Source organism: Schistocerca gregaria, chromosome 8 (genome assembly GCF_023897955.1).
Source record: "Schistocerca gregaria isolate iqSchGreg1 chromosome 8, iqSchGreg1.2, whole genome shotgun sequence".
In the NCBI taxonomy this organism is placed as follows: Eukaryota; Metazoa; Arthropoda; class Insecta; order Orthoptera; family Acrididae; genus Schistocerca; species Schistocerca gregaria.
Genome location: NC_064927.1, coordinates 201815939 through 201842593, shown reverse-complemented (window position 1 = coordinate 201842593; position 26655 = coordinate 201815939). Strand labels below are relative to the sequence as shown.

At 40.2% G+C, this 26655-nt stretch overlaps 1 protein-coding gene across 1 annotated transcript in view; it reads left to right on the top strand.

The window, feature by feature from the left end:
* Nucleotides 1-26655, top strand: part of LOC126283995 (transcription termination factor 2) — a 237771-nt gene that overhangs the window by 96065 nt on the left and 115051 nt on the right. Inside the window, exons 10-11 of the mRNA XM_049982531.1 lie at nt 8475-8613; nt 21207-21306. Of these exons, the coding sequence (XP_049838488.1) occupies nt 8475-8613; nt 21207-21306 (239 nt within the window). The remainder of the gene's footprint in view (nt 1-8474; nt 8614-21206; nt 21307-26655) is intronic.

Genomic DNA, 26655 nt, shown 5'->3' with positions numbered 1-26655 from the left:
TTTTTCAGGCAATGATATCGTATGCATGGTACACATCAAAATTAATTTCCAAAAAATACATAATTTTGAATGTAAATCAAGTTTGTTTTTCACCCACTCTTTGGGAGGTACATTGTAGCTGTCGAAAGATTTTATTGATTAGGTCCTCTTGGTGCCACGAGTATATTTGTTTCGAATGTTTATATGACAAGTACCATCCACCTACTTCTTCGAAGAACAGTGAGGACATGTAACAATGATTGGAAAAGCCATTGCAAAGTGACCAGGAGTAACAATGTAGTTTTTTAATATCCCAGGAGGTTTGATAAATTTATTTGCCTAACTCTTTACCTTTCGTTATTGATTTACTTGATCTATTAATCCTGGAGTTACTAAAAGGTATCAGATAGATTATATAATGTTAAGACAGAGATTTAGGAACCAGGTTTTAAATTGTAAGACGTTTCCAGGGGCAGATGTGGACTCTGACCACAATCTATTGGTTATGACCTGTAGGTTAAAACTGAAGAAACTGCAAAAAGGTGGGAATTTATGGAGATGGGAGGAGTATATAGAGGGTCTATACAAGGGCGATGAACTTGAGACCAATATTATGGAAATGGAAGAGGATGTAGATGAAGATGAAATGGGAGATATGATACTGCGTGAAGAGTTTGACAGAGTACTGAAAGACCTGAGTCGAAACAAGGCCCCCGGAGTAGACAACATTCCATTGGAACTACTGACGGCCTTGGGAGAGCCAGTCCTGACAAAACTCTACCATCTGGTGAGCAAGATGTATGAAACAGGCGACATACCCTCAGACTTCAAGAAGAATATAATAATTCCAATCCCAAAGAAAGCAGGTGTTGACAGATGCGAAAATTACCGAACAATCAGTTTAATAAGCCATAGCTGCAAAACACTAACACGAGTTCTTTACAGACAAATGGAAAAACTAGTAGAAGCCGACCTTGGGGAAGATCAGTTTGGATTCCGTTGAAATACTGGAACACGTGAGGCAATACTGACCTTACGACTTACCTTAGAAGCAAGATTAAGGAAAGGCAAACCTATGTTTCTAGCATTTGTAGACTTAGAGAAAGCTTTTGACAATGTTGCCTGGAATACTCTCTTTCAAATTCTAAAGGTGGCAGGGGTAAAATACAGGGAGCGAATGGCTATTTACAATTTGTACAGAAACCAGATGGCAGTTATAAGAGTCGAGGGACATGAAAGGGAAGCAGTGGTTGGGAAGGTAGTGAGACAGGGCTGTAGTCTCTCCCCGATGTTATTCAGTCTGTATATTGAGCAAGCAGTGAAGGAAACAAAAGAAAAATTCGGAGTAGGTATTAAAGTCCATGGAGAAGAAATAAAAACTTTGAAATTGTAATTCTGTCAGAGACAGCAAAGGACTTAGAAGAGCAGTTGAATTGAATGGACAGTGTCTTGAAAGGAGGATATAAGATGAACATCAACAAAAGCAAAACGAGGATAATGGAATGTAGTCGAATTAAGTCGGGTGATGCTGAGGGAATTAGATTAGGAAATGAGACACTTAAAGTAGTAAAGGAGTTTTGCTATTTGGGGAGCAAATTAACTGATTATGGTCGAAGTAGAGAGGATATAAAATGTAGACTGGCAATGGCAAGGAAGCATTTCTGAAGAAGAGAAATTTGTTAATATTGAGTATAGATTTAAGTGTCAGGACATCATTTCTGAAAGTATTTGTATGGAATGTAGCCATGTATGGAAGTGAAACATGGACGATAAATAGTTTGGACAAGAAGAGAATAGAAGCTTTCGAAATGTGGTGCTACAGAAGAATAGATCACATAACTAATGAGGAGGTGTTGAATAGGATTGGGGAGAAGAGAAATTTCTGGCACACCTTGGCTAGAAGTAGGGATCGGTTTGTAGGACATGTTCTGAGACATCAAGGGATCACCAATTTAGTATTGGAGGGCAGGGTGGAGGGTAAAAATCGTAGAGGGAGACCAAGAGATGAATACACTAAGCAGATACAGAAGGATGTAGGTTGCAGTTGGTACTGGGAGATGAAGAAGCTTGCACAGGATAGAGTAGCATGGAGAGCTGCATCAAACCAGTCTCAGGACTTAAGACCACAACAACAACAACAACAACAACAGCACATTTTGGCACTTCGAAAATAATTTATATGTTAGAATATACGGATGACAAGTAGAGGAATATTGTATCAGTTGCTGGTCGTTTGTACACTATGTACTCATAAATTTCTTGAAAGAAGAATCACACAATATCTCTAAAATAGATATAACACAGTGGGTAATAACCGACAATAACGAACATAGTAGAACCAACATTTTATTGGCGGTCACCTACAGTGTTAGTTTACACAATTATCCCCTTCCTTATACACTTCTTTCAGGAAGCCTACTTTTTTCTGAGGTTATTTCTGAAAACAGTCAAGGTATTTTAAATCTGTCTTTCGACTCCAAGGAAATTTGTGTTTCTGTAATCAGATGTGTTTCATTTTTTCGAAATAAAATAACATCAGTAGTCTTAATGAAACACACATACTATTTGGCTTGCTTTCTCCATCTAAAAACAGTTCATTACAAAAGACGTTGATGTTAGTACTTAAGATGTTTGCTCACATCAGGGAACACCACCTGTTTGCAAGCTTTTTTTAGATATTTCCTCATTTGCACTATTGTTTCTTGTACTGCAGCTGCATAGACAGATTGTCAACTTACATCTTATCTTACCCTTAAGATTTCAGAATTTGTTAGGGAAAGATCCTAAAACTTGTCAGGGAATCAGGGAATTTCACTTGAGGAAACTTGTGGCAACCCTGATAATTTCTCAAGAGAGTTGACCTCGGTAGCATAGATTAGGCTTTCGACATGACCCCACACACAGAAATCCATGGATTTTAAATCAGGAGATCTTGAAGAAAATGGCACAGGCCCACCTCTATCTGTCTGATGTTGACCATATGTTCAAGTTAGAAGCCGGCACACTCGTAAACGAAACTGTGCTGGAGCACCATGATGCACAAACCATATGTTCACGTGTTGGTTCAGTGGGATATCATTATGTGCTTCTGGTAGTACAATCCACAGAAACTAAATGTACTGCTGCCCGGTTAGTCTCTGTGGTAGGAAGTGTGGTCCAGTTGTGCGATCTCCAAGCAGTCCTGCCCAGATGTTCAATGAATAATGCTGCTGGTCTCATGATACATGTGTTGCACTAGGATTGACGTCGACCCAAATGTGGCAGTAGTGGTAATTAAAAATAATGTCACGGTTAATCCGGCTTCATCTGTGAATGGAATACTGCTTACAAACAGGACTCAGGTTACACCGTTGTTGCATCCGTTTGCAGAAATTCTCTGTACGAGGGAAGTCTGCGTTGTTGAGGGCTTGCACGAGCTGGAGATGATATGAATAGAATACTTGGCAGTGTAAAATCTGCCACACACAGCTATGACTCAGGACATGCTCTTGGGTAGTAAGATTCCTCCTTATTGAACTACTAAGACATTTGTGTACAATGCGTAACACCCCTTCCTCAACATGGGGCGTTATGGATCTGGGTCAGTCTTCTCGTACACGATGTGTGAAACTCCCTGCTTCTCTAAGGTACTGATGTAACCTGCTAAATGGACACCTGTCCCACTGCCTGTGGAGAGGCAAAACTTCTTCATACAATCATGCAGCGTCAAGGGCCCTGCCATTTGCTTTGCCATACATGAAGTGCATGTCAGGGTACTCTTCATTCATGTAACCTCTGCCCATGGCTTCATGTTTGTAAGGCCGGTACGGCACATTCTGCGGAGGGGGAATGGGAAGTAGTTGTGTATGTATGAACAAACAGATAGGTGATACCAAGCCTAGAGATACCAGTGTAAATACCGCGGTACCCAGAGGTGTGTACAGTTGGTTCCCAACTTGAATTAATGTGATACCTCAGCGACAGTTGATTTACGGTCCCTTTTTTATTGATGCATGTTAGCTACTTTTGGCCTGTGCTTTTCATGTATTAATTAGTGACCATCACTTCTGAAACACCCTGTATATATTCACCAAAAAATATTTCAAATATTTAGAAATCTGCTACAGATATTGATATATAAATGAAGAACAAAAATATGTAGAGTATTCAGCTTTCAAACATGGAACAGCTTTCAAACATGGAACAACTGTGACATTAGCCACTGTGCCACCATTTTGTCTCAGGATATTGTGCAGTAAAACTCACATAAAATACCTCGAAGATGCCGTGCAAACTTTGACAGTCATTTTTTTCAGAAATTGAATATCTGCAGATAAGCCAAGACAAGTGTTCTCTTATTTTGATCCCTCCTCTACTGAGCCTATTTCCTGGGAAAACTGGTTATGGCACTTGCCATTTTCCCTAGTGACTAAAATGCTTTTCAGAATGCATGCAGGATGATATGGAGGTTGTCTGTTCAAAATATCTTATTCTATTTGAGCCCAGAATATGTTCTAAGATTATACAACAAATTGATGTTAAGGATATAGGATGTTAGTTTTGTGTGTCACTTCTATTACCCTTCTTGTAAATCTGTACTCTCTTCCAACTACGAATCATGGTTTTTAGTTTGAGAGATTTCCTGTAGATTATTGGTAGAAATGGGACTAACTCGGCCACAAATTCGGCAGAGAATCCAATACAGGTACCATTGGACCTGGAACTTGGTTCAGTTTTACCTGTTTCAGTGGTTTCTCAATACCTCTGACACAAATACTTATTTCACTCATCTTTTCAATGGTGCAATGATGAAATTGGTGCAGTTGTTGTGGGTTTTCCTTTGTTAAGGAACATTTGAAAATGAGGTTAAGCATTTCATCTTTTGCATTCCTGCCCTAAATTTTAGTTTCTGTGCAATTTGGACATTAACTTAGATGCCACTAGCAGCCCTTACATACGGCCAAAATTTCTTTGGGTTTTGTTTAGGATCATTTGACAATACTCTACTATGGTAATCACTAAAGGCTTCACATATTGATCTCTTGACAGCCAAATGCATTTGCTTCAGCACCTCTCTACCTCTACCTCTATCTCACCTATTATGCAGTACTCTCTGTTTCTTTAGTAGTTTCTTTACAGTGACTGTACACCATGGAAGGTCTCCTCCATTATGAATGGTTGTACTGGGTACATCTGTGCAGTGCATGGTAAACAGTTCTTTTAAACTTGAGCCATAGTTCCTCTACTTGCCGCGCCCTGTGCTGAAAGTTTCAAATTCCTTTATGAGACCTGACACTACTGCTTTTTTATCTAGAGTACTGAGCACATATATCTTTTTATTTGTTTTAGTTGTCTTTCATACTTTATTATCATTGTTACTGCAATGGTGTTGTGGTCAGTGGTACCAGTTTTGATGTGGACATCATCAAAGAGGTCAAATCTCCTTGTTGCCATTAGATCCAATATATTTCCATCATGTGGGGGATTGAACTATGTTCTGTGTAGTTTTCAGAGAAGCCATTTAGTAATGTCTCAGAGTATGTTTTGTTACCCCACGACTAACAAAACCATAATTTTTCCAATTAGTTGTTGGACGATTAAAGTCTCCCCCAATGATTACAGTATGACTGGGGTACTCACATGCAAGTGAATTGGAGGTTTTGTCTAAAGTTTTTCATTACATCATGAGATCGGTCTGGTGGACAGTAGAAGGATCCAATTACCATTTTATGCGCACACCTGGTACTCAGTCTTGCACAATCAATCTCGCATGCAGCTTCAGTTACCATCTCTGAGGATTTGAGTTTATTGTCTACTGCAACAAATACACAACCTCCATTTCCCAGTAGTAGCAATAGGAAAAAGTCATTTTATTTCATGGCCAGATTTGATATTTTTTTCCAAATTTGATGTTATTTTGCTAATTTTGGTGTTTTTTTTGTCAAGTTTGGTGCTATTTTTTGCGAAATAACTAATTTTGACACCAAATTCATGTCTTTTGTAAATATCTTAGTTACTTTGATACCCAACTTCAGTCCTCCCTCCCTCCCTCCCTCCCTCCCTCCCTCCCTCCCTCCCTCCCTCCCTCCCTCCCTCCCTCCCTCCCTCCCTCCCTCCCTCCCTCCCTCCCCCTTTTTCAGTATTATCTTTTTCTCAGGTTGAATGTTATTTTCCTCAAGTATTGGTAGTATATTTTTTTGCGAATTCAGTGATTCGATGTATTTTTTGCTAATTTCGATGTTACTTTTTCCTACTTTTCCATGTTATTTTTTTTCCGCCATCTGTGCTTTTTTTGCTAATTTTAATATGTTTTGCTGAATTTTTTTTAAGAAATTTGGTTTATTTTTCACAAATTTCAGTGTTATTTTTTGCCAGTCCAGAGTTCTTTGCCAAATTCAGTGCTGTGTGTGTGTTTTTTTCACTAAATATTTGGCTATTTGTTGCCAATTTTGGTGTTATTCTTTGGCAATCTTGTTGTTATTCTGTAGCAAATTCACTCCTGTTCTTTGGCAAATTCTCTGTAATTCTGTCCCAAATTCAATGAGATTTCTTGCCAGATTTGCTGAGATTTTGTTGAAATTATTAAAATTTCCTTATTTAATTTTTTTAATGCCGGACGTGGTCATTTTTCCCAAATTAGGTCATTTTTTGCCAGCTTCAATGTTATCTTGTCAAATATGTTTCTTTAGCAAATTTTACTGACTTCTTTTGTGTTGCTATGTTTTTACCAAATTCCACGCAGTTATACTTACTTACCACATCTTTTTATATGTGAAAGGGACAGATTTTACTATATTTCATTTAAAAAATCACTGATTTTGCTTTATTTTGCTGATTCATGTTATTTTTTGCATTATCATTCAACTTTTCCTCCAAAATGTCACTGCCATCAGTTTCTGATTTCAAACACCTCTTGATATTTAATATTATGTGAGCTTCACTGCATTTCAGGAGTGCTTCAAACTCTGGCACTTCGTTGTGAATTCTGTAGCAGTTAACTATTGATACTCTTGTCTGTGGGGAGAGGGATGAGTATTCTTTGGATCTGAGACTTTTACTTCTGGGTCCCTTACACTTGTTGTTACCTGGACTGAATTGGGAGCTACCTACCATTAAAAAAAAGGAAAAGAGAAAGGAGAGCCTTGTGTGCACCCCACATTCAGTTAGCTACCTGGGTAGCACCCTCTTATGTGTAGTGCACACCTGACATATTTACAGGAACCCTACTGTTGTCAACCCTATGGCGCAAGTGTGGGAATTCCCAGGCTAGCTTCAAAGTCTCTGGTTTAGTCCTTCCACTTCACTCAGAACAAGGTGGCCACGGTCAGTCCTGGGAACAATACTGAAAATTGTGACTTGAGAATTTTGTTAGTAATTGAGGGTACAATGACAGGTATGGACTGTGTGAGCATTACCAGGGATCAGCTGCTTGCAATCATTTTTGATACAGTAATGTCTTCTCCCAGCAGGATAATCAATGTCACAAAGCCAAAATCGTGCTATAGTGGTTAGAGGAGCTTGATAAGAACTCACACTGCTGTCTTGGTTACAAAATTTACCTGATCAGAATTTTCTGGAACATGATTGGGATGCTACTGGGCAACCCTCTCTTTGCCTCCAAGAAACATTCAGCCTGTAGTTTACAGGAATTACATGACCTTTGCATAAACACCTGGTACTGTAGAACTCAGTATATGTACCAAGGATCTGTTACACCCATATCAGGCATGTTTGCTGCTGTATTGCTTTCAAATGTGGCGCAATCTGCTGTTAAGCAGGTGATAAAAATGTTTTAGCTCGTCAGTGTATATGACTGTAACCAAAGAGCTACTTGGAGTTGCACTTTGATTCTCATGTAAATTGTGGCTACTGTGTTTCCATTACAATTAGAACTTTTTACAACCTGATAATGATGCCCAGTGTGTAGTCGATAATAACCTAATCTGGTACTGGAGTTACTGTTTGATAGCAGTACACTTTTGCAACTGCATCAACTAAAATATATTTGTGCCTGTTCATGTGGATAATCAAAATCAGTTGTGATTTACACGTTTGTATGAAGCACTTTTTATTGAAAATTATAACCTTACTGTTATTAATGCATGATAAATCTGCTCAAACCTGCTTGGATACATTCTGAGGATGTATTGAATTCTATGGTCTATGATCTCCAGACTGTGACTTTGTGTTGAAGTGCTGCTAAAGTGGAACAGTGAACCGAAAGTTTGAATACCTAGTCAAACAAGGAGAATGTTGGTAACTAATAATCTATGTATAAAACGTGAACAGTTTACTTGATCTTCCCACTCTATTAGGAGCTAAATGTAGTCATTTGTTGTAAATATTATTTGCTTTTCTTTACTGTTGCCAGAAAAATCTTAAAGATTATCTGTCCGATACAAACATATTACTATTTCTAGATCTGTGGGTCAGTTAATGTTCTTGTTATTTTATGTGTTCAGAGAATCTAAAACAGTGACAAATTATTGGGGAAAAACCTCTTTTCTGTGTTGCAGGGGAAAATGGTGGCACGTTGGTTGTGTGTCCTGCCAGTTTGGTGAACCAGTGGGAAAGTGAAATAAAATCAAAATGCAAGAGTGATATTCTTAAAGTTGTAGTGCATCATGGATCTTCACGGGAAAAGAGTGCTAGAAGGTAAGTTAATGTGCTATGTTGTCGTAGTTGACCTGAATGTATATCATCTGCAATAGTGAGCGACTGCTCCTACGTCTGCATCTGTCAAGAATATTTTCGAAGTTCTGTTTTGCCACGTGCTATAATCCTGTGTATAGTGCTACATCCACTATTCTTTGTCATCAATTGCAGTCAAAAGTTTTACAACTGTCAACTATATTTGTCTCTTGAAACCTTCAATGGTATAGATACACACAGACGTTCTTAACAATGTCTGTGAAGTATTGGAAAAAAAAAGTAAAAAATACTTTAAAACAAGCAACAATATTACAAAAAGGAAAGTTACTACTCACCTTATAGCGGAGATTCTGAGTCGCAGAGAGGCACAACATAAAAGCCCGTCACAAATAAAGCTTTTGGCTACTACTGGCCATAAACTTTATTTGTGGCAGTCTTTTTGTTGTGCCTGTCTGTGAATTAGCATCTCCACTATATGGTGAGTAGCAACTCTCCTTTTCATAATATTGTTACATTCCATCCTCAATTTTTCCATTGGTTTATTTAAAACAAATAAACATGATGGGGAAAATAGTTGGATACCAGTTTATAGTCAATTCAAACATTAATAGAAGCTAACATCTGCACTAGCTTCTGGAACTGAAGTTTCGCTTGACAGACAGGAGAGGCTGAAGAGATGGATAAAATCTTAATTTACAAGCCTGAAATCTTCCTCAGCACTACAAGTAAGATACACCAAAGAATATGGAACAAGAGGAAAAGCAATAAATAGATACTAGTAGCAGATGAGAAAAATGGTGAATTTATTAGAAGCTGAGGATGCAGCCTAAAGTTAAAAATAAGGAAGAGAGACACTTGGAATAGAAGCATTAGTGATGGATGGTGGTAGCTGGGGTGGTGGTAAGAAAAAACTAAGAAATTTGAAGAAAACATAGGAACAGCAAGTGTGGAAGGGATAAAAGTTCTTCATATTGTCTGAAACTATATGTACAGCTATGGAGCTATTGGACTATTATTTGGGGGGCTTACAACTTGACTTCTCATAGTAGGCAATTTACATGGACTGCACCTGCTAATTACCCAACTGTCAGCACATCGACAAATGATGATGCTTAGATATCCACAAAATGAAAATAATTAAGAACAGAATAAGAAACTTGCTCTCTAATATTTGACCATAAAACAGCATGAAATTCATATGTCAATAACTATAATAACCTAACCTCACAGAGTTTACTTTTATTCCTTCAGATATTCTGGGATAATCCATTAAATTCCTATGACTTTTTACTTTCTTTTTGATTGTGGATTTGCTACATGCAAGTGGCACTACGATTCCTTAAAGACTATCTTTCCTGGTTTTCTGTGTCAGGCTGCAGTCTGACTGCCTGACCCACCAACTGGCAGCTATCACTAATGAAATGGCTGCATGCTAGTGAAACAACCCTATAGAAAAACTTGTGCCTGTGTTGTATAAGGGGCAATAAAAAAAGTTTCTGTTCAAATGCATTACCGTTCAGAATTGGTATGCCAATTGGGCAAAATTGGTGTGAGAATTGAGGCATTGATCCCACCAGCGCAGCAGGTAGGAGATACCTAGTTGGTAAACACCGTGTCGGCGTGTGTGAAGAAGTCCGTAACTGCATGCTGCACAGGGCTCATTCAACAAGAATCATTGACCCTTCAAGGCCTTCTTTTTTTTTTTTTTTTTTTTTTTTTTTTTTTTTTTTTTTTTTTTTTTTTTTTTTTTTTTTTTTAAGGGATCAAATGCTTGATAACTACCTGTACAGCGGGTGGTCATGGGTCAACTCGATTTGGTGAAGTTGTGCATTTTGACATTTGTGGTATGGGGACATACGGTGTCATGAAGCAATGTAGAATGTGGTGTACTATTCCACAACGGTTGTTTGAAAGACATGATGCCCCATACAGATTTTTCATTCTCCAATGAATGTCCACCAGCGTTTATCCTTTGGCCCCCAAGAAAAGATTGGTGGCATGGTGGTTTTGTTTGGATGAATTTGGTAATAAAATTCTCATAGTGTGGGTTTGGCCTTTCAGACACCTTTAGCCACGAGAGTGGGGTGCCTCAAGGTGCTGCTGTGCTGAGTGTAATTATCATACTATAGCCATTAACTGTATTATAGACTGTCTCCAAAAGCCAGGCATCTATGGCTCCCGTTTCATCTACAACTTCTAATGCAGTTCTCCATATACTTATCTCCTTGAGTGGCATCTTCAGTGATGTTCCAGTTGTCTTCACTTGTGAGCACTAACAATGGCTTTCACTTTTCCACTGACAAGACCGTTTGTATGAATTTCTGGTGGCATAATGGGTTTCCTCCACAATCTTTAAATCTTGGCCCTGTTGCTCTTGCATTCACTAAAACTACAAAATTCCTGAATCTCATGCTTGATAGAAAACGTACTTGGTCTTCCCACGTGTCTTACCTGGCTGCCCACTTTACCCGGTCCGTCAGTGTTCTATGTATCCTGAGTGGTGCTTTCTGGGGAGTAATCGGTCCACTCTCCCCAATTTTTATCGATCTCTTGTTCGTTCATAACTAGACTATGGGTGTTTCCTTTATTCATCTGCATGTCCGTTCATCTTATGCCGTCATAACTCACTCCACCATTGTAGAATACTTTAGTTCACTGGCACCTTTTACAGGATCCTAGCTGAAGATCTCTATGCAGAAGCTTCTGAATTACCACTGTCATATCAACATGATGATCCCAGCAGATACACATGCCATTTGTCATGCCGGATCACCCATCCTGTGCCCTCATTTTCAATGACTCCCTTGTCCGCCAGTATGGGGCGTGCCCTTTTCTCTGCTACCTCCCAGAGCTCACTTTCAGCTACTGCTCTGGCAGCTTAACTTCAAATTCCAGATGGTTGTGAAACCTTCACCATCTTGGCTTTATGAGGCGACCCGTGTTCATGTTGTACTTCTTTCAGTTCCCAAAAAAACTACTTTGGGTTCAATCTATCACTGTTTCTTGATCTTCGCTTGCAACTTAGCGCTAGCACCTTCATATACGCTGATGGCTCCAAGACTGATCGTGGTGTCAGGTGTGCATTGTTCATTGACACCAACCATTTTTGGTATCGGCTTTTAGAAGACTTCAATACTTACAGCAAGGCTCTTTGTCCTCTATCAGGCCACCCAGTACATCCAGTGACACAGGCTTTTTAATTGTCACATAGACCGTATCTCTAAGTGCTCTTCGAGCCTCTGTGCGCTGGACACAGTCCATCCCTTAGTGCGGCAAGTCCAAGAAAGTTTCCACTTGGTCACTGTTGAGAGAGCCGCTGTGATGTTCATGTGGGTTTCTGGTCATGTCGATCTGGTGAGAAATGAGGCTGCTGATGCTGCTGCCAAGGCTACAGTCCTTCAGCCTTGTCTTTCTAGCTCTTCCATTCCTTTGTATGGTCTCTGTGTTGCTGTCTGTCAGCAGATGGTGTCACTTTGGCATCACCACTGGTCTTCTCTTTGGTCTTCTCTTTGTGGGAACAACCTCCAGGAAATTAAACCTCCCCAGTGGCATGGGTGAACTCCTCTGGACCTCTCCTCTCACCATGACGAGATCAGTTTAGCTACAATGCGTGTTGGGCACTGCCTTTTTAGCCTTTGTCATTTACTAAGTGTTGATCCCCACCACTTTGTGCACCGAGCGAGGTGGCGCAGTGGTTAGCACACTAGACTCGCATTCGGGAGGATGACGGTTCAACCCCGCGTCCGGCCATCCTGATTTAGGTTTTCCGTGATTTCTCTAAATCGCTCCAGGCAAATGTCAGGATGGTTCCTTTGAAAGGGCACGGCCGACTTCCTTCCCCTGCCTTCCCTAATGCAATGACACCGATGACCTCGCAGTTTGATCTCTTCCTCCAAACAACCCAACCCCAACCACTTTGTGCTCGTTATTGTCAACCTTTGACGGTTCACCATTTCCTGACTGAATGCCTCCTGTTTTTTAACTGCTCTTGATTCAGCATATGTTTGTTGTCTATGTTATTGGCTGTTTTAGCAAATGATGTGCAGGCTGCCCACCGTGTTTTACTTTTTGTCCATAGTAACAATATGGCAAAGGTTACTCTTTGGTTGGGGATCTCCACTGTCTCTGCGGCATATTTTGTGTATCTTTCTCCAAGAGAAAGTACTTGTTTTTAGCTGCCTTTTCTTCTGTCAATTGGGCTTAACATATAGTCACATTTAACTTATTTTTCTTATTAGTGATGTGATGTAAGCTCTTATGACCACAGTTGTTTTTGCGCCAGCTGTCTGATCCCTCTGCCTACAAGCCCTGCCCTAGTGATCCCATCTCAGAGGTCCAGCACAACCTCCAATTCATACTCAAATCCTTAGGCCCATTGCTGTGTTGCCCTTCCAAATCCATCTCCTATTCACCCCAATTACTGTCAGCACACCCACATGCTATGTGCTTCCCAAAATCCATAAACCTAACAATCCTTGATATCACTTTGGGCTAGTTACTGTGATCTCCTTGAAAGAATCTACAGTTTTTGTCAGTTTATGCCTCCAACCAACTGCCTATATCCTCGGCTCCCAAAATTGAAGATATGAACCAATTCCTTCACTGACTCTAACCATCTCCAGCACTGTACTTGTCACTGCTGATCCTACCTCCCTATACACCAAAATCCACCATGCAAATGACCTTACTGCTCTCGTACACTACCTCTCTGTGTGCTTCTGATTCGAAACCCACCACCTCATTCCTTATACAGCTAATCAGTTGCATCTCTGATATAATCTTGGGATGACTGAACTTAGGTATAACAACACAGTGCACAACTGTAGCACGCTCCAGTGAATCTTGTAACATCTTCGATCTTATCACGACATTACAGATTGGGGGGGCAGTGTAGCGATGCAAGGGGCACCAGAATTGTTAAAAAAAGTCTGTAAATTACTTAACGGACAGTATTTTTCAGTATAGGTATTTCGTTCATTCCAAGCAAGTGTCGATTCGTGACGTCTTTGTTCAGACACGAGTTGACTGAATCCATTTTAGCAAACTAGTAATTTCTCTCAGGTGATAAAATTTTATTGATTATGAAATGTAACTTCTTGAAGTTTATTCAGAATCAGGAACATTTAATTAGTAATTACATGCCATAATTTATTTGTTTAATATAAAGGTGTTTAAAATTTTTTTGCATAAAAAAGTTTGAATTTATGTGCAGCTTTTACTCTGAGAAGAGTTATCACTTAGAGTGCTAAAAGTGTGTATGTCCAGTTCACTGACCTATGTGGTGAATTTTATTTTGTGAACTTGACCCAAATGGAGAGTAGATCCAGTTTGGTTTCAACTTTATGTGAGATAGACACATCATGTTATTGCAAAAAGTCATTTAGCCCATTAGGGAAAACTGAAGTCTGCACGCTCGATTTGAAATACGTTACATGCCAGTGCATGGTTGAGCTGTCCAGTAAATCACGTATAATAGTTGCAAAAGCATTTGAATTTAACGCACGAATTTGGAAATTAATTTTTTGAGACAAGTGCTGATTTTGACAAAAAATGAATGGATAGTTTATTCAAAATATCGAGGTCCAGTTTTAATTGAAACATGTATCACCTTATTGATTATGTTGCCTAGCAACACTGTAAAGCAGCTTAATTAATTTATTAGAATGATTTGCATCATAGTAAGGCCCATTACACACACACAAAATGTTACATGAAGTTTGCTAACCACTTGAAAGTATGAGAGTGTTTTTCTTTCCATAAATGCCAATAAACCGGCAGTTTCAAAAGTTAAATTATTAGCTGTTGTGTAACTCCATTGATTGTCCTACACTACTATGGAACTTGTTGTATCGTGTCTCTTCACAAGAGATCTCAAGAAGCTGGGATAAGCAAGAAGAAAAAAAAGATTAAAGAAGAGGCATCGGTATATTTTGCGCCTCAACTTGGGCCTCGAAAAGAATATACTAACAACTTCAGGCCCAAGGCACGAACTTCGACCCATTGGAAAGGATAAGTACTCGCGCCTAACGTGGGATACTCAGAGGTGTGAGTAGGGTAGACATAGTATAAAAGAACAGTTCTATGATTGGTGAAAGTATATTTTGAGTTGATATTGATATTTTAACTGTGTATAAAGATATTAGAAAAAGTGTACACCCGAACAAGGAGAGTGTGAGATAATGCAACTCAAAGCTTGAAAGTGACAGGTGAGGGGAGTGAAAGTGGATATAATCATCATGAGGAGGTAACTAGGAACCAGTTACGGACAAGCAATCATTTTCAATAGAATGTACCTTCTTAATTGTTCCAAGAATGACCGTACCATGTGTTTGGGGTCTAGATTTTTTGTGTAATGTTGGAGCTGTCATCAATTTAAAAGAAGGAACATGTACCTTGGACTCTGAAGGCAATGTTTTGACAGCCTCTATGATAAAGGGCGAAATAGTTCTGGATCAGTATTGCATGAAGTTAATGGTTGGCTAAATTGGTATTGACGGTAATTTAGTCGGTGATATTTTCTATATTGAATATACTGGAGAAGAAATAAGTCAAGTTACACTTCAGGAGAAGATATCCGAATACTTATCTACAAATCAACGAGAAGATTTGTGTTGCTTGTTAAGTAATAATCTGCCCATATTTAGCAAATGCCCTGGAATAATCAAAGGTTTTGAATAAGACATTAAGACGTATCCACAGAAATCTTTTTGTCGTGCTTCCTGTTCTGTTTCTTGGTCAAAGAGAGAGGCAGTCAGGAAAGAAATTAACAAAATGTTAGAGTGAGGAATTATAGAGGCCCCTCATTCTGAATATTGTAGTAGCCTGTTTTTTGGTGGTCCTCAAAGCAAATGGTGACATCAGATTAGTTCTAGATGCCAGAGAGATAAACAAGATAATCACACCGGTACAGACAAGACCTGAGAATTAGGACAAGTTAATTCATAAATTCTGTGGTGCCTGCTTCCTGATATCCTTTGATATGAGAAGTCATACTGGCAAATGAAAATCTATTGTATCTTAAAAGTATACTGCTTTTATTTTTACGGGCAGAAGTTACCAATTCACTGTTATGCCATTTGGAATAAATATTAGTGGAGGTGTATTGGCACTAGATACTGTACTTAGACTAGAATTGCTCAATAGAGTTACCTTGTATGTGGGCGACTTATTGATCGCTACCGAAACATAGGAGCAGCATCTTGATCTGCTTGAAAAAGTATTTGCGAAATTCTTAGACTATGGAGTAACAGTAAATTTAATGAAATCTAGATTCGCCAGAAGTCAACTGAAGTTCCTAGGACATATCATTACGCTGAATGGTATTATGCTGAAGCCTTAGAAAATGAGTACTATCAAAGAGTGTCCCTATCCTAAAAATAAAAAGGGTAAAATCTGTCATGGGATTAGCCTCATTTTTCCACTGATTTTTGCCTACATCAATTAGTCTTTCAAGAATGTTTATTACAGTTACTGCGAAAGATCATCATGTGGAAATGGACCCCTGAGTGTAGTCAAGCATTTGACAAAATCAGAGATGCTTTAGTTAATGACCCGTTGTTACATCATCCGAAACTTAAACAGTATTTTTAGATTGCCACTGATGGTTCTGAAATAGGCCTAGGCGCTACGCTTTGCCAAATGGATGATCCACAAGATATGAATACCCTTAAGTATACAGGACCATAAAGAATAATACAGATTCCCCATGAAGGAAGTTACATTCCTTCTGACTGTAGTTCTGATGTGATAAAAGGTTTATTCCACCACACAGAGATAAAGAAATATTGTCAATGAGAAGATGTGTACCATTTATGAAGAGAAAATGAAGGAAAAGAGAATGAGAGGAGTATTTACTAACAGGACACCGATATTAGACATGAACCACAGGATGAGCTAAAAGATATATTATTTTGTTCATTATTTTGTATACAGGGTGGTCCATTGATAGTGACCGGGCCAAATATCTCACGAAATAAGCGTCAAACGAAAAAACTACAAAGAACGAAACTTGTCTACCTTGAAGGGGGAAACCAGATGGCACTATGGTTGGCCCGCTAGATGACACTGCCATAGGTCAAACAGATACCAACTGTGTTTTTTAAAATAGGAATCCCCATTTTGTATTACATATTCGTGTAGTACGTAAAGAGATATGGATGTTTTAGTTGGACCACTGTTTTCGATCTGTGTTAGATGGCGCTGTAATAGTCGGAAACATATGACTCACAATTTTAGACAATCAGTTGGTAACAGGTAGGTTTTTTAAATTAAAATACAGAATGTAGGTACGTTTGAACATTTTATTTTCGTTGTTCCATTGTGATACATGTACCTTTGTGAACTTTTCTGAGAATGCATGCTGTTACAGTGTGATTACCTGTAAATACCACATTAATGCAATAAATGCTCAACATTATGTCCATCAACCTCAATGCATTTGGCAATATGTGTAACGACATTCCTCTCAACAGCAAGTAGTTCACCCTTCTGTAATGTTCGCACATGCATTGACAATGCACTGATGCATGTTGTCAGGCATTGTCGCTGGATCACCATAGCAAATATCCTTCAACTTTCCCCACAGAATGAACAGAAAGAACTTCAGTATCGGATGAAAATGTATATGATGCACCAAAACAAGCAAGTATACTCACAGTATTTATGATGAAGATGCAAATCTGCACAATAAGGGAAAATGCATAAGCAAATCAGTAGCACGCTTTTATAACAATAAAACAGCACTTGACGGTTAATGAATGAAACCTTTTAAACACAGCAGTATATCACAATACACACATAGATGAGAATATTCCCAACATGCAGTAAGCAACCTCCAGCTGTGAAACAGACAACAAATGCTGTAAACAAAATTTCAAGGAACTAATCTTTCTTAAAGAAATTATGAAACACATTCGCCGACTAACTAGAAGAATTGCGCATTCACTTCATTTTTCTGTTGACAAAACAATATCAGGTGAAGGCACAACACTTGCTCAAGAGAGAATCGCAAGAAACATGGTGGAGAACCAGAGATAGTGTTACTAGCTGATATGTAATTCGACCCGGCACTATACGCGGCTTGTTTGAAAAGCAAGAAAGAAGAAGATCACTGAGCTGACTATAGCTGCGTATACTACTCGGTGGAGGTCGCAGCTCTATCCATTTTCTATCAGAACTGGCTGCAATCCCTGTGCAGCCAGTTGAAAGGGCTTCTCACCAAATAATGAAGTGTTTTGTGTGTGTGTGTGTGTGTGTGTGTGTGTGTGTGTGTGTGTTTTGTTTAATGAGTGTGAAGTGCATTGTGGCAGAAAGTGAAATTTGAACAAATTCATTGACTTCTGGAGATTCATTTAAACAGGCAATTTCTGGTAGGCCCCCATTTACAATTATTCATGTAAAATTTGATGTAAAGTGCGTGTTAAAACTTGTGGTATGAATCTAGGGATGGCTGAACTAAGATATGATAGCACAGTACACAACATGGCACACTCCAGTGAAACTTGTAACATCTTCGATCTTATCACGACATCACAGATTGGGGGGCAGTGTAGCGATGCAAGGGGCACCAGAGTTGTTATAAAAGCCTGTAAATTACTCAATGGACAGTATTTTTCAGTATAGGTATTTCGTTCATTCCAAGCAAGTGTCGATTCGTGACGTGATTGTTCAGACACGAGTTGACTGTAATCTGAATCCGTTTTAGCAAACTAGTAATTCCTCTCAGGAGATAAAATTTTATTGATTATGAAATATTAGTTCTTGATGTTTATTCAGAATCAGGAATGTTTAATTAGTAATTACATGCCATTTGTTTAATATAAAGGTGTCTTGAATTTTGTCCCATTAGGGAAAACTGAAACGTGCGTGCTAGATTTCAAATACGTTACATGCCAGTGCGTGATCGAGCTGTCCAGTAAATCATGTGTAATAGTTGCAAATGTGTTTGAACTTAATGCATGATTTTGGAAATTAATTTTGAGACAAGTGCTGATTTTTAGAAAAAATGAACCGAAAGTTTATTCAAAATATTGAGGTCCAGTTTTAATTGATACACTTATCACCTTGCTGATTATGTGGCCTATCAACACTGTAAAGCAGCTTAATTAATTCATTGGAAAGATTTGTGACATAGTAAGTCCCTTTACACACGCACCATGTTACACGAAGTTTGCTAACCGCATGAGGGTACGAGAGTGTTTTTCTTTCCATAAATGCCAATAAACCGGCAGTTTCAAAAGTTAAATTATTAACTGTTGTGTAACTTCATTGATTGTCCTACACAACTACGGAACCTCTTCACAAGAGATCTTAAGAAGCCGGGATAAACAAGAAGAAGAAAAAGATAAAAAAAAGAGGCATCAATATAGGGGTAAGATACACAAACAGCTTCTCAGCCTGGCTGTGGACAACTACTTTACACCTTCCTATGCTAATCCGTTTATGGTCCATGTGGAGGAAATTTTCCTTGCCTCCCAAAACTCCAAACTACTTGTTTGGTTCTGGTCCATTGATGACATCTTAATGACTTGGACCCAGAGCCAAGACACCCTCGCTTATTCTTCCTCCTCCCATGCTGTATCCCCAATCATCTCATCACCCCCAGGAACAAGCTCCAATAGAGCAATCACCTCATCGCCCAGTAAAATACCAGACTGGAAAAATTGAACCAAATTGTCTGCAAAGACTTTAGCTGTGTATAATAATTCTCAGAAATTGGGGAAATTCTACATGTAATCCTTCATGCCTCTCCTAAAGTGGTATTCAACTGTCCACCCAGCTTACACAATACTCTTGTTCATCCCTATGCCAACTCCATTCCCAAACTCCTGCCACATGGATCATATCTCTGTGTAAAAAGCAGACACAAGACCTATATGTCCTTTCATCAATCCTACTCCAGTTCTGTCATAGGCTTATCCTGTTCCTGCATGTGATAGCAGCAAAGGCTTATAACAGCTCTTCTGCAATTTCTGTACAAAATATTAAGTGGGTATGACTACGAACCACTATCCACCCAAATGAACGGTGACCACCAAACTGACCAAATGCAGAGTTTGAGTTCCCAATGGCGAAATACGCTGCTCAGTACAACAAGCTTGATTCCAGTAGTTCCATCACTGCGCATGTCATCTGGATCCCCCAACACCAGCTTATCTGCACCACACAGATGGGAGTTGTCCTTGCAACATATTCTTTGTTTCCTCATCCACTTGGCTTCAATCTCCACTAGCACCCAGCCCCCACATCTACACTTGCCTCTACCTTGTCACAGGACCCTAACTTCCCTCATCCTGCACCCACACCCTCTTCCCCACAATCTTTCTTTCCTCTGTTCTGTCACCCTGTCCCAACCCACTCAATATCATTGTCATCATATGCCATTTGAATCCACTGGTGTCAGTGTCCATGTGTCACATTCTTATCCTGTGCAACTTCAACATCTCTGTCCCACATTCCTATACCAAACAACTGATATCTCCCTCTGAACTATTGGCTACCCTTCCTCAACTGTCCCTCCCACTCCTTGCCACTTTTCTTCCACACCTTGCGTCCTTTCTCCGACTTCCTGTCTCCTTCCTCCCTTTGCCCGTTCTGCCTGCCACAACTCCTTACACTAGCGTACCAGACTATCTAAATAATTATTTGAATGAATAATGACAATATTATGAAAAAGACAGATTGCTACTCACCATGTAGTGGAGATGCTGTGTGTGTGTGTGTGTGTGTGTGTGTGTGTGAAGAAGCAGTGTTCATGATGCATAATTAAATGTAAGCATATGAAGTTCGTGTGAACATGAAATAAATGTACTCTCAAAAATGGGTATGTCTGGACATAATTAGTTGGCGTGACATGTTTGTAAAGGGATACCATTCATATTGTGCTAGGGCCTTCATGTAATGTGATGAGGTAGCCTGCAAGCTTAAATATATGAATCAGGTCCACTAGTCACCAAAAATTGCCTGTGTTACGGCACAGCAGTATATTTCTGTGATTAGGCGTGGGCACCTTATTCCACTTACGAAAATGCTTAATGTGGAAGGGTAAAAGTATGTTTCACAGCATTGTGTGCTGCGTATAATTAAGCAACAGTTCGAAGACAATAATGTGACAAAGCACCCTTTCATAAAGTAGCACCTGTGAGACAAATTCCTGATATGGACTGATCTGTCTAGAGTTTCAACCCAGTGTAACAGATCTGAGATGAGTTTGAGCATCAGCTTCGTTCCAGACAACCAGCCTTCTAGCATCGTTACTTTCTCCGATTTCGCCTGTAGAGGAGGAATTGGCTGCCATTCCTTCACAGACATTCAGGCACCTCATTGCAAGTTTCATCAGCAGAGTTTGTGTTGTCATAAAGACAAAGAGTCGATCCATCCTATATTAGCTCAGAAATCGATTTTCTCAAATGCCAATGAAGTTTTTGGTCTTGTTTTGTGTGTCTGTCAGTGACTTGAAATCTATACTTTTAAGTAACTTGTACCATTTACTTCTAAATTATTAAGAACATTTATGTCTTAACTTTAAAACCATTGTGTAAATTTCTTTTTAGTCTGTTGCAATGTGCTTTATAGATGTTTTTCGTTTACTTTCACAGGTTATCAAAATTTGATGTTGTCGTAACGACTTACAGTATTGTAAGAAATGAAGCTGGATTTGTTAATGCACGAGACAGTGACATCTGTGAGAGCAAAAAAGTGGGTATTTCATTAAGTTATGAAACAATCAATTTGTTTTGCCATGTCCCTAATTTTAATTCTTACATGTGCAACAAAGATAATTAAACTCAACTCTGCTCTGCCACTCTGTCAGTAATGTAACACTTTGCTGCACATTGACCTGAAAGAGTGTGCGTGCGTGCGCGCACTCTCATATAAATACAATTTGCACACACATCTGCAGTCTCGGAGAGCTGAGACCACACTGCGAACAGCAGCACCAGTGCATGAGGCTCGGGCGGGGAGGGGGAGGGATAGTATGGTGGGAGTTGCGGACAGTCAAGTGTTGCAGTTTAGGCGATGGGCAGGAGAGAAGCTGCAGAGGGGGGAGGGGGCAAGTAACGGAAAGGATAGAAATAAAAGGAATTGAAAGGCTGTGTAGTGCTGGAACAGGGGGAGGGGGCTGGATGGGTGAGGACAGTGACAAACGTAGGTTGAGGCCAGGAGGGTTACGGAACGTAGGATGTATTGCAGGGAAAGTTCTCACCTGCACAATTCAGAAAAGCTGGTGTTGGTGGGAAGGATCCATATGGCACAGGCTGTGAAGCAATTATTAAGATTAGGGATATCATGTTTGGCAGTGTGCTCAGCAACAGGGTGGTCAAGTTTCCTGGTTCCTGGCCACAGTGGCCATTCATGCGGACAGACAGCTTGTTGGTTGTCATGCCTACATAGAATGCAGCACAGAGGTTGCAGCTTAGCTTTTAAATCATGTGACTGGTTTCACAGGTAGCCCTGCCTTTGATGGGATAGCTGATGTTAGTGACTGGACTGGAATAGGTGGTGGTAGGAGGATGTATGGGACAGGTCTTGCATCTGGGTCAATTACAGGGGTATGAGCCATGAGGTAAGGGGTTGGGGGTTGTGTAAGGATCGACAAATATATTGTGTAGGCACGATGGACGGCGGAATACCACGGTAGGAGTGGTGGGAAGGATAGTGGGCAGGACATTACTGATTTCAGGAGGTAATTGAAAGCCTGGCGGAGAATGTAATTCAGTTGCTTCAGTCTCGGATGGTACTGAGTTACAAGGGGAAAGCTCCTCTGTGGCCGGACTGTGGGAGTTTGGGAGGTGGTGGGAGACTGGAAAGATAAGGCACGGGAGATTTGTTTTTGTACAAGGATGGGACGATAATTACTGTCAGTGAAGGCTTCAGTGAGACCCTCGGTATATTTTGAGAGTGAGTATGCTCGTCACTGCAGATGCGGCGACCATGGGTGGCTACGCTGTACGGAAGGAACTTCTTGGTATGGAATGGGTGGCAGCTGTCAAAGTGGGGTATTGCTGGTGGTAAGTAGGTTTGATATGGATGGAGGTACTGATGTAGCCATCTCTGAGGTGAAAGTCAACATCTAGGAAGGTGGCTTGTTGGGTTGAGTAGGACCAGGTGAAGCAAATGGGGGAGAAGTTGTAGAGGTTCTGGAGGAATGTGAATAAGGTGTCCTCACCTTCAATCCAGATAGCAAAAATGTCATCAATGAATCCGAACCAGGTGAGGGGTTTAGGATTCTGGGTTTTTAGGATGGATTCCTCTATATGGCTCATGAATAGGTTAGCCTAGGATGGTGCCATGTGGGTGCCCATAGCCGTACCATGGATTTTTTCGTAGGAAATTCAAAGGACAAGTAATTCTGGGTAACAATGTAGTTGGTCATGGAGACTAGGAAGGAGGTTGTTGGTTTGGAACCCATAGGGCATCTGGAAAGGTAGTGTTTGACAGCAGTAAGGCCATAGGCATTAGGAATGTTAGTGTATAGGGAGATGGCATCAATAGTGACAAGCAGGGCACCGTGTGGTAAAGGGACAGAAACTGTGGAGAGTCGGTTGAGGAAATGGTGTTATCTTTTTTATAGGAGGATAGGTTCCAGATAATACTTTGAAGGTGTTGGTCTACAGGAGCAGAGATTTTCTCAGCGGGGGCACAGTAACCCGCCACAATGGGGCGTCCTGGGTGGTTGGGTTTATGGACTTTAGGAAGCATGTAGAAAGTGGGAGTGCGGGGAATAGTAGGGGTAAGTAGAGTGATGGACTCTGGTGAGAGGTTCTGGGATGGGCCTAAGGATTTGAGTATTGACTGGAGATCCTGCTGGATTACTGGAATGGGATCACTGTGGCATCTGACAGCTGACAAAGTTCTTCTGCCACGTAATCCTTGCAGTTCAAAACAACGGTGGTGGAGCCTTTGTCAGCAGGTATGATTATAAGGTCGGGATCAGTTTTTAGGTGATGGACATCACCTATCCCATCAAAGGCAGGGACATCCTGTGAAACCAGTCATGTGATTTACAAGCTAAACTGCAACCTATGTGCTGCATTCTATATAGGCATGACAACTAACAAGCTGTCTGTCAGCATGAATGGCCTCTGACAAACTGTGGCCAAGAAACAAGTGGACCACCCTGTTGCTGAGCACACTGCCAAACATGATATCCCTCATCTTAATGATTGCTTCACAGCCTGTACCATATGGATGCTTGCCGCCAACACCAGCTTTTCTGAATTGCATAGGTGGGAACTTTCCCTGCAAAACATCCTCTGTTTCCGTAACCCTCCTGGCCTCAACCTTCGTTAGTCACTGTCCTCGCCCATCCAGCCTCCTCCCTAATCCCATTCCAGCACTACACAGCCGTCATTTCACCGCCACACCCAGTCTTTTGATTTCTTTTATTTCTCTACTTTTGGCTACTTACCCTCTTCCCCCTCCGAACCTTCTCTACTGCCTTCCGTCTAAACTGCAATACTTGACTGTCCACCACTCCCACCATACTATATTTCTCCCTCCCCTCCCCAGCCTCCTCCTTTACCCCCACCCAGTCGCCACTTCCGTAATGCACTGGTGCTGCTGTTCGCAGTGTGGTCTCGGCTCTCTGAGACTGCAGGTGTGTGTTTGGGGCCTGACAAAGGCCTTAGTGGCCGAAAACTTTAGTTGTGTGAATCTTTTTATTGTGCCTATTGTGACTCTACCATATTTAATTCATATGTATAACTATTTACATACTTCCAGGCCTAGCTTACGAGGATGGGATGGGTAGACGGCTGTAGCTCTATAGTAGGATCCATTCTAGGTTTGCTCCTGAATACAAAATGTCGGTTTAAAACAGTGTAACTGCAGTTGGAATGTAAAAAGCTAGTGCTACACTGTTCATTCATTTCTCATTACCCGTCACTGCACATGCTACAAATTATAAAATATATTATGTAACACTGCAAACACTATCAGTTAACATCGGGACCATAAGAATGATGTTTGATTTCTATTTTGTGTAGCACAGTTTGGCATTTGCTTGCTGAATAATCTGTTAGTGTTGGAACCTTTCATTTTGGTTGTGGTCAGGTGATTACTGGTGGCACATTATATTAGATTATCAGCATCCTAACTACCATTCGGATCTCCGGGCGGGGACTACTCAAGAGGACGTCGTTATCAGGAGAAAGAAAACTGGCGTTCTATGGATCAGAGCGTGGAATGTCAGATCCCTTAATCGGGCAGGTAGGTTAGAAAATTTGAAAAGGGAAATGGATAGGTTGAAGTTAGCTATAGTGGAAATTAGTGAAGTTTGGTGGCAGGAGGAACAAGACTTTTGGTCAGGTGAATACAGGGTTATAAATACAAAATCAAATAGTGATAATGCAGGAGTAGGTTTAATAATGAATAAAAAAAATAGGAATGCGGGTAAGCTACTACAAACAGCATAGTGAACGCATTATTGTGGCAAAGATAGGCACGAAGCCCACGCCTACTACAATAGTACAAGTTTATATGCCAACTAGCTCTGCAGATGATGAAGAAATTGATGAAATATATGATGAGATAAAAGACATTATTCAGGTACTGAAGGGAGACGAAAATGTAATAGTCATGGGTGACTGGAATTCGAGATTAGGAAAAGGGAGAGAAGGAAACATAGTGGGTGAATATGGATTGGGGGAGAGAAGTGAAAGAGGAAGCCATCTGGTAGAATTTTGCACAGAGCATAACTTAGTCATAGCTAACAGTTGGTTCAAGAATCATAAAAAAGGTCATATACATGGAAGAATCCTGGAGATAATAGAAGGTATCAGATAGATTATATAATGGTAAGACAGATACTTAGGAACCAGATTTTAAATTGTAAGACATTTCCAGGGGCAGATGTGGACTCTGACTACAATCTATTGGTTATGAACTGTAGATTAAAACTGAAGAAACTGCAAAAAGGTGGGAATTTAAGGAGATGGAACCTGGATAAACTGACTAAACCAGAGATTGTACAGTGTTTCAGGCAGAGCATAAGGCAACAATTGACAGGAATGGGGGTAAGAAATACAGTAGAAGAAGAATGGGTAGCTTTGAGGGATGAAGTAGTGAAGGCAGCAGAGGGTCAAGTAGGTAAAAAGACGTGGGCTAGTAGATATCCTTGGGTAACAGAATAAATATTGAATTTAATTGATGAAAGAAGGAAATATAAAAATGCAGTAAATGAAGCAGGCAAAAAGGAATACAAACGTCTCGAAAATGAGATCGACAGGACGTGCAAAATGGCTAAGCAGGGATGGCTAGAGGACAAATGTAAGGATGTAGAGGCTTATCTCACTAGGGGTGAGATAGATACTGCCTGCAGGAAAATTAAAGAGACCTTTGGAGAAAAGAGAGCCATTTGTATGAATATCAAGAGCATTGGTGGAAACCCAGTTCTAAGCAAAGAAGGGAAATCAGAAATGTGGAAGGAGTATATAGAGAGTCTATACAAGGGCGATGTACTTGAGGACAATATTATGGAAATGGAAGAGGATGTAGATGAAGATGACATGCGAGATAAGATACTGCGTGAAGAGTTTGACTAAGCACTGAAAGACGTGAGTCGAAACAAGGCCCCGGGAGTAGACAACATTCCATTAGAACTACTGACAGCCTTGGGAGAGCCAGTCCTGACAAAACTCTACCATCTGGTGAGCAAGATGTATGAGACAGGTGAAATACCCTCAGACTTCACGAAAAATAAAATAATTCCAATCCCAAAGAAAGCAGGTGTTGACAGATGTGAAAATTATCGAGTAAGTCACAGCTGCAAAATACTAACAGGAATTCTTTACAGATGAATGGAAAAACTGGCAGAAGTCAACCTTGGCGAAGATCAGTTTGGATTCCATAGAAATATTGGAACACGTGGGGGCAATACTGACCCTACGACTTATCTTAGAAAATGGATTAAGGAAAGGCAAACCTACATTTCTAGCATTTGTAGACTTAGAGAAAGCTTTTGACAATGTTGACTGGAATACTCTTTCAAATTCTAAAGGTGGCAGGGGTAAAATACAGGGAGCGAAAGGCTATTTACAATTTGTA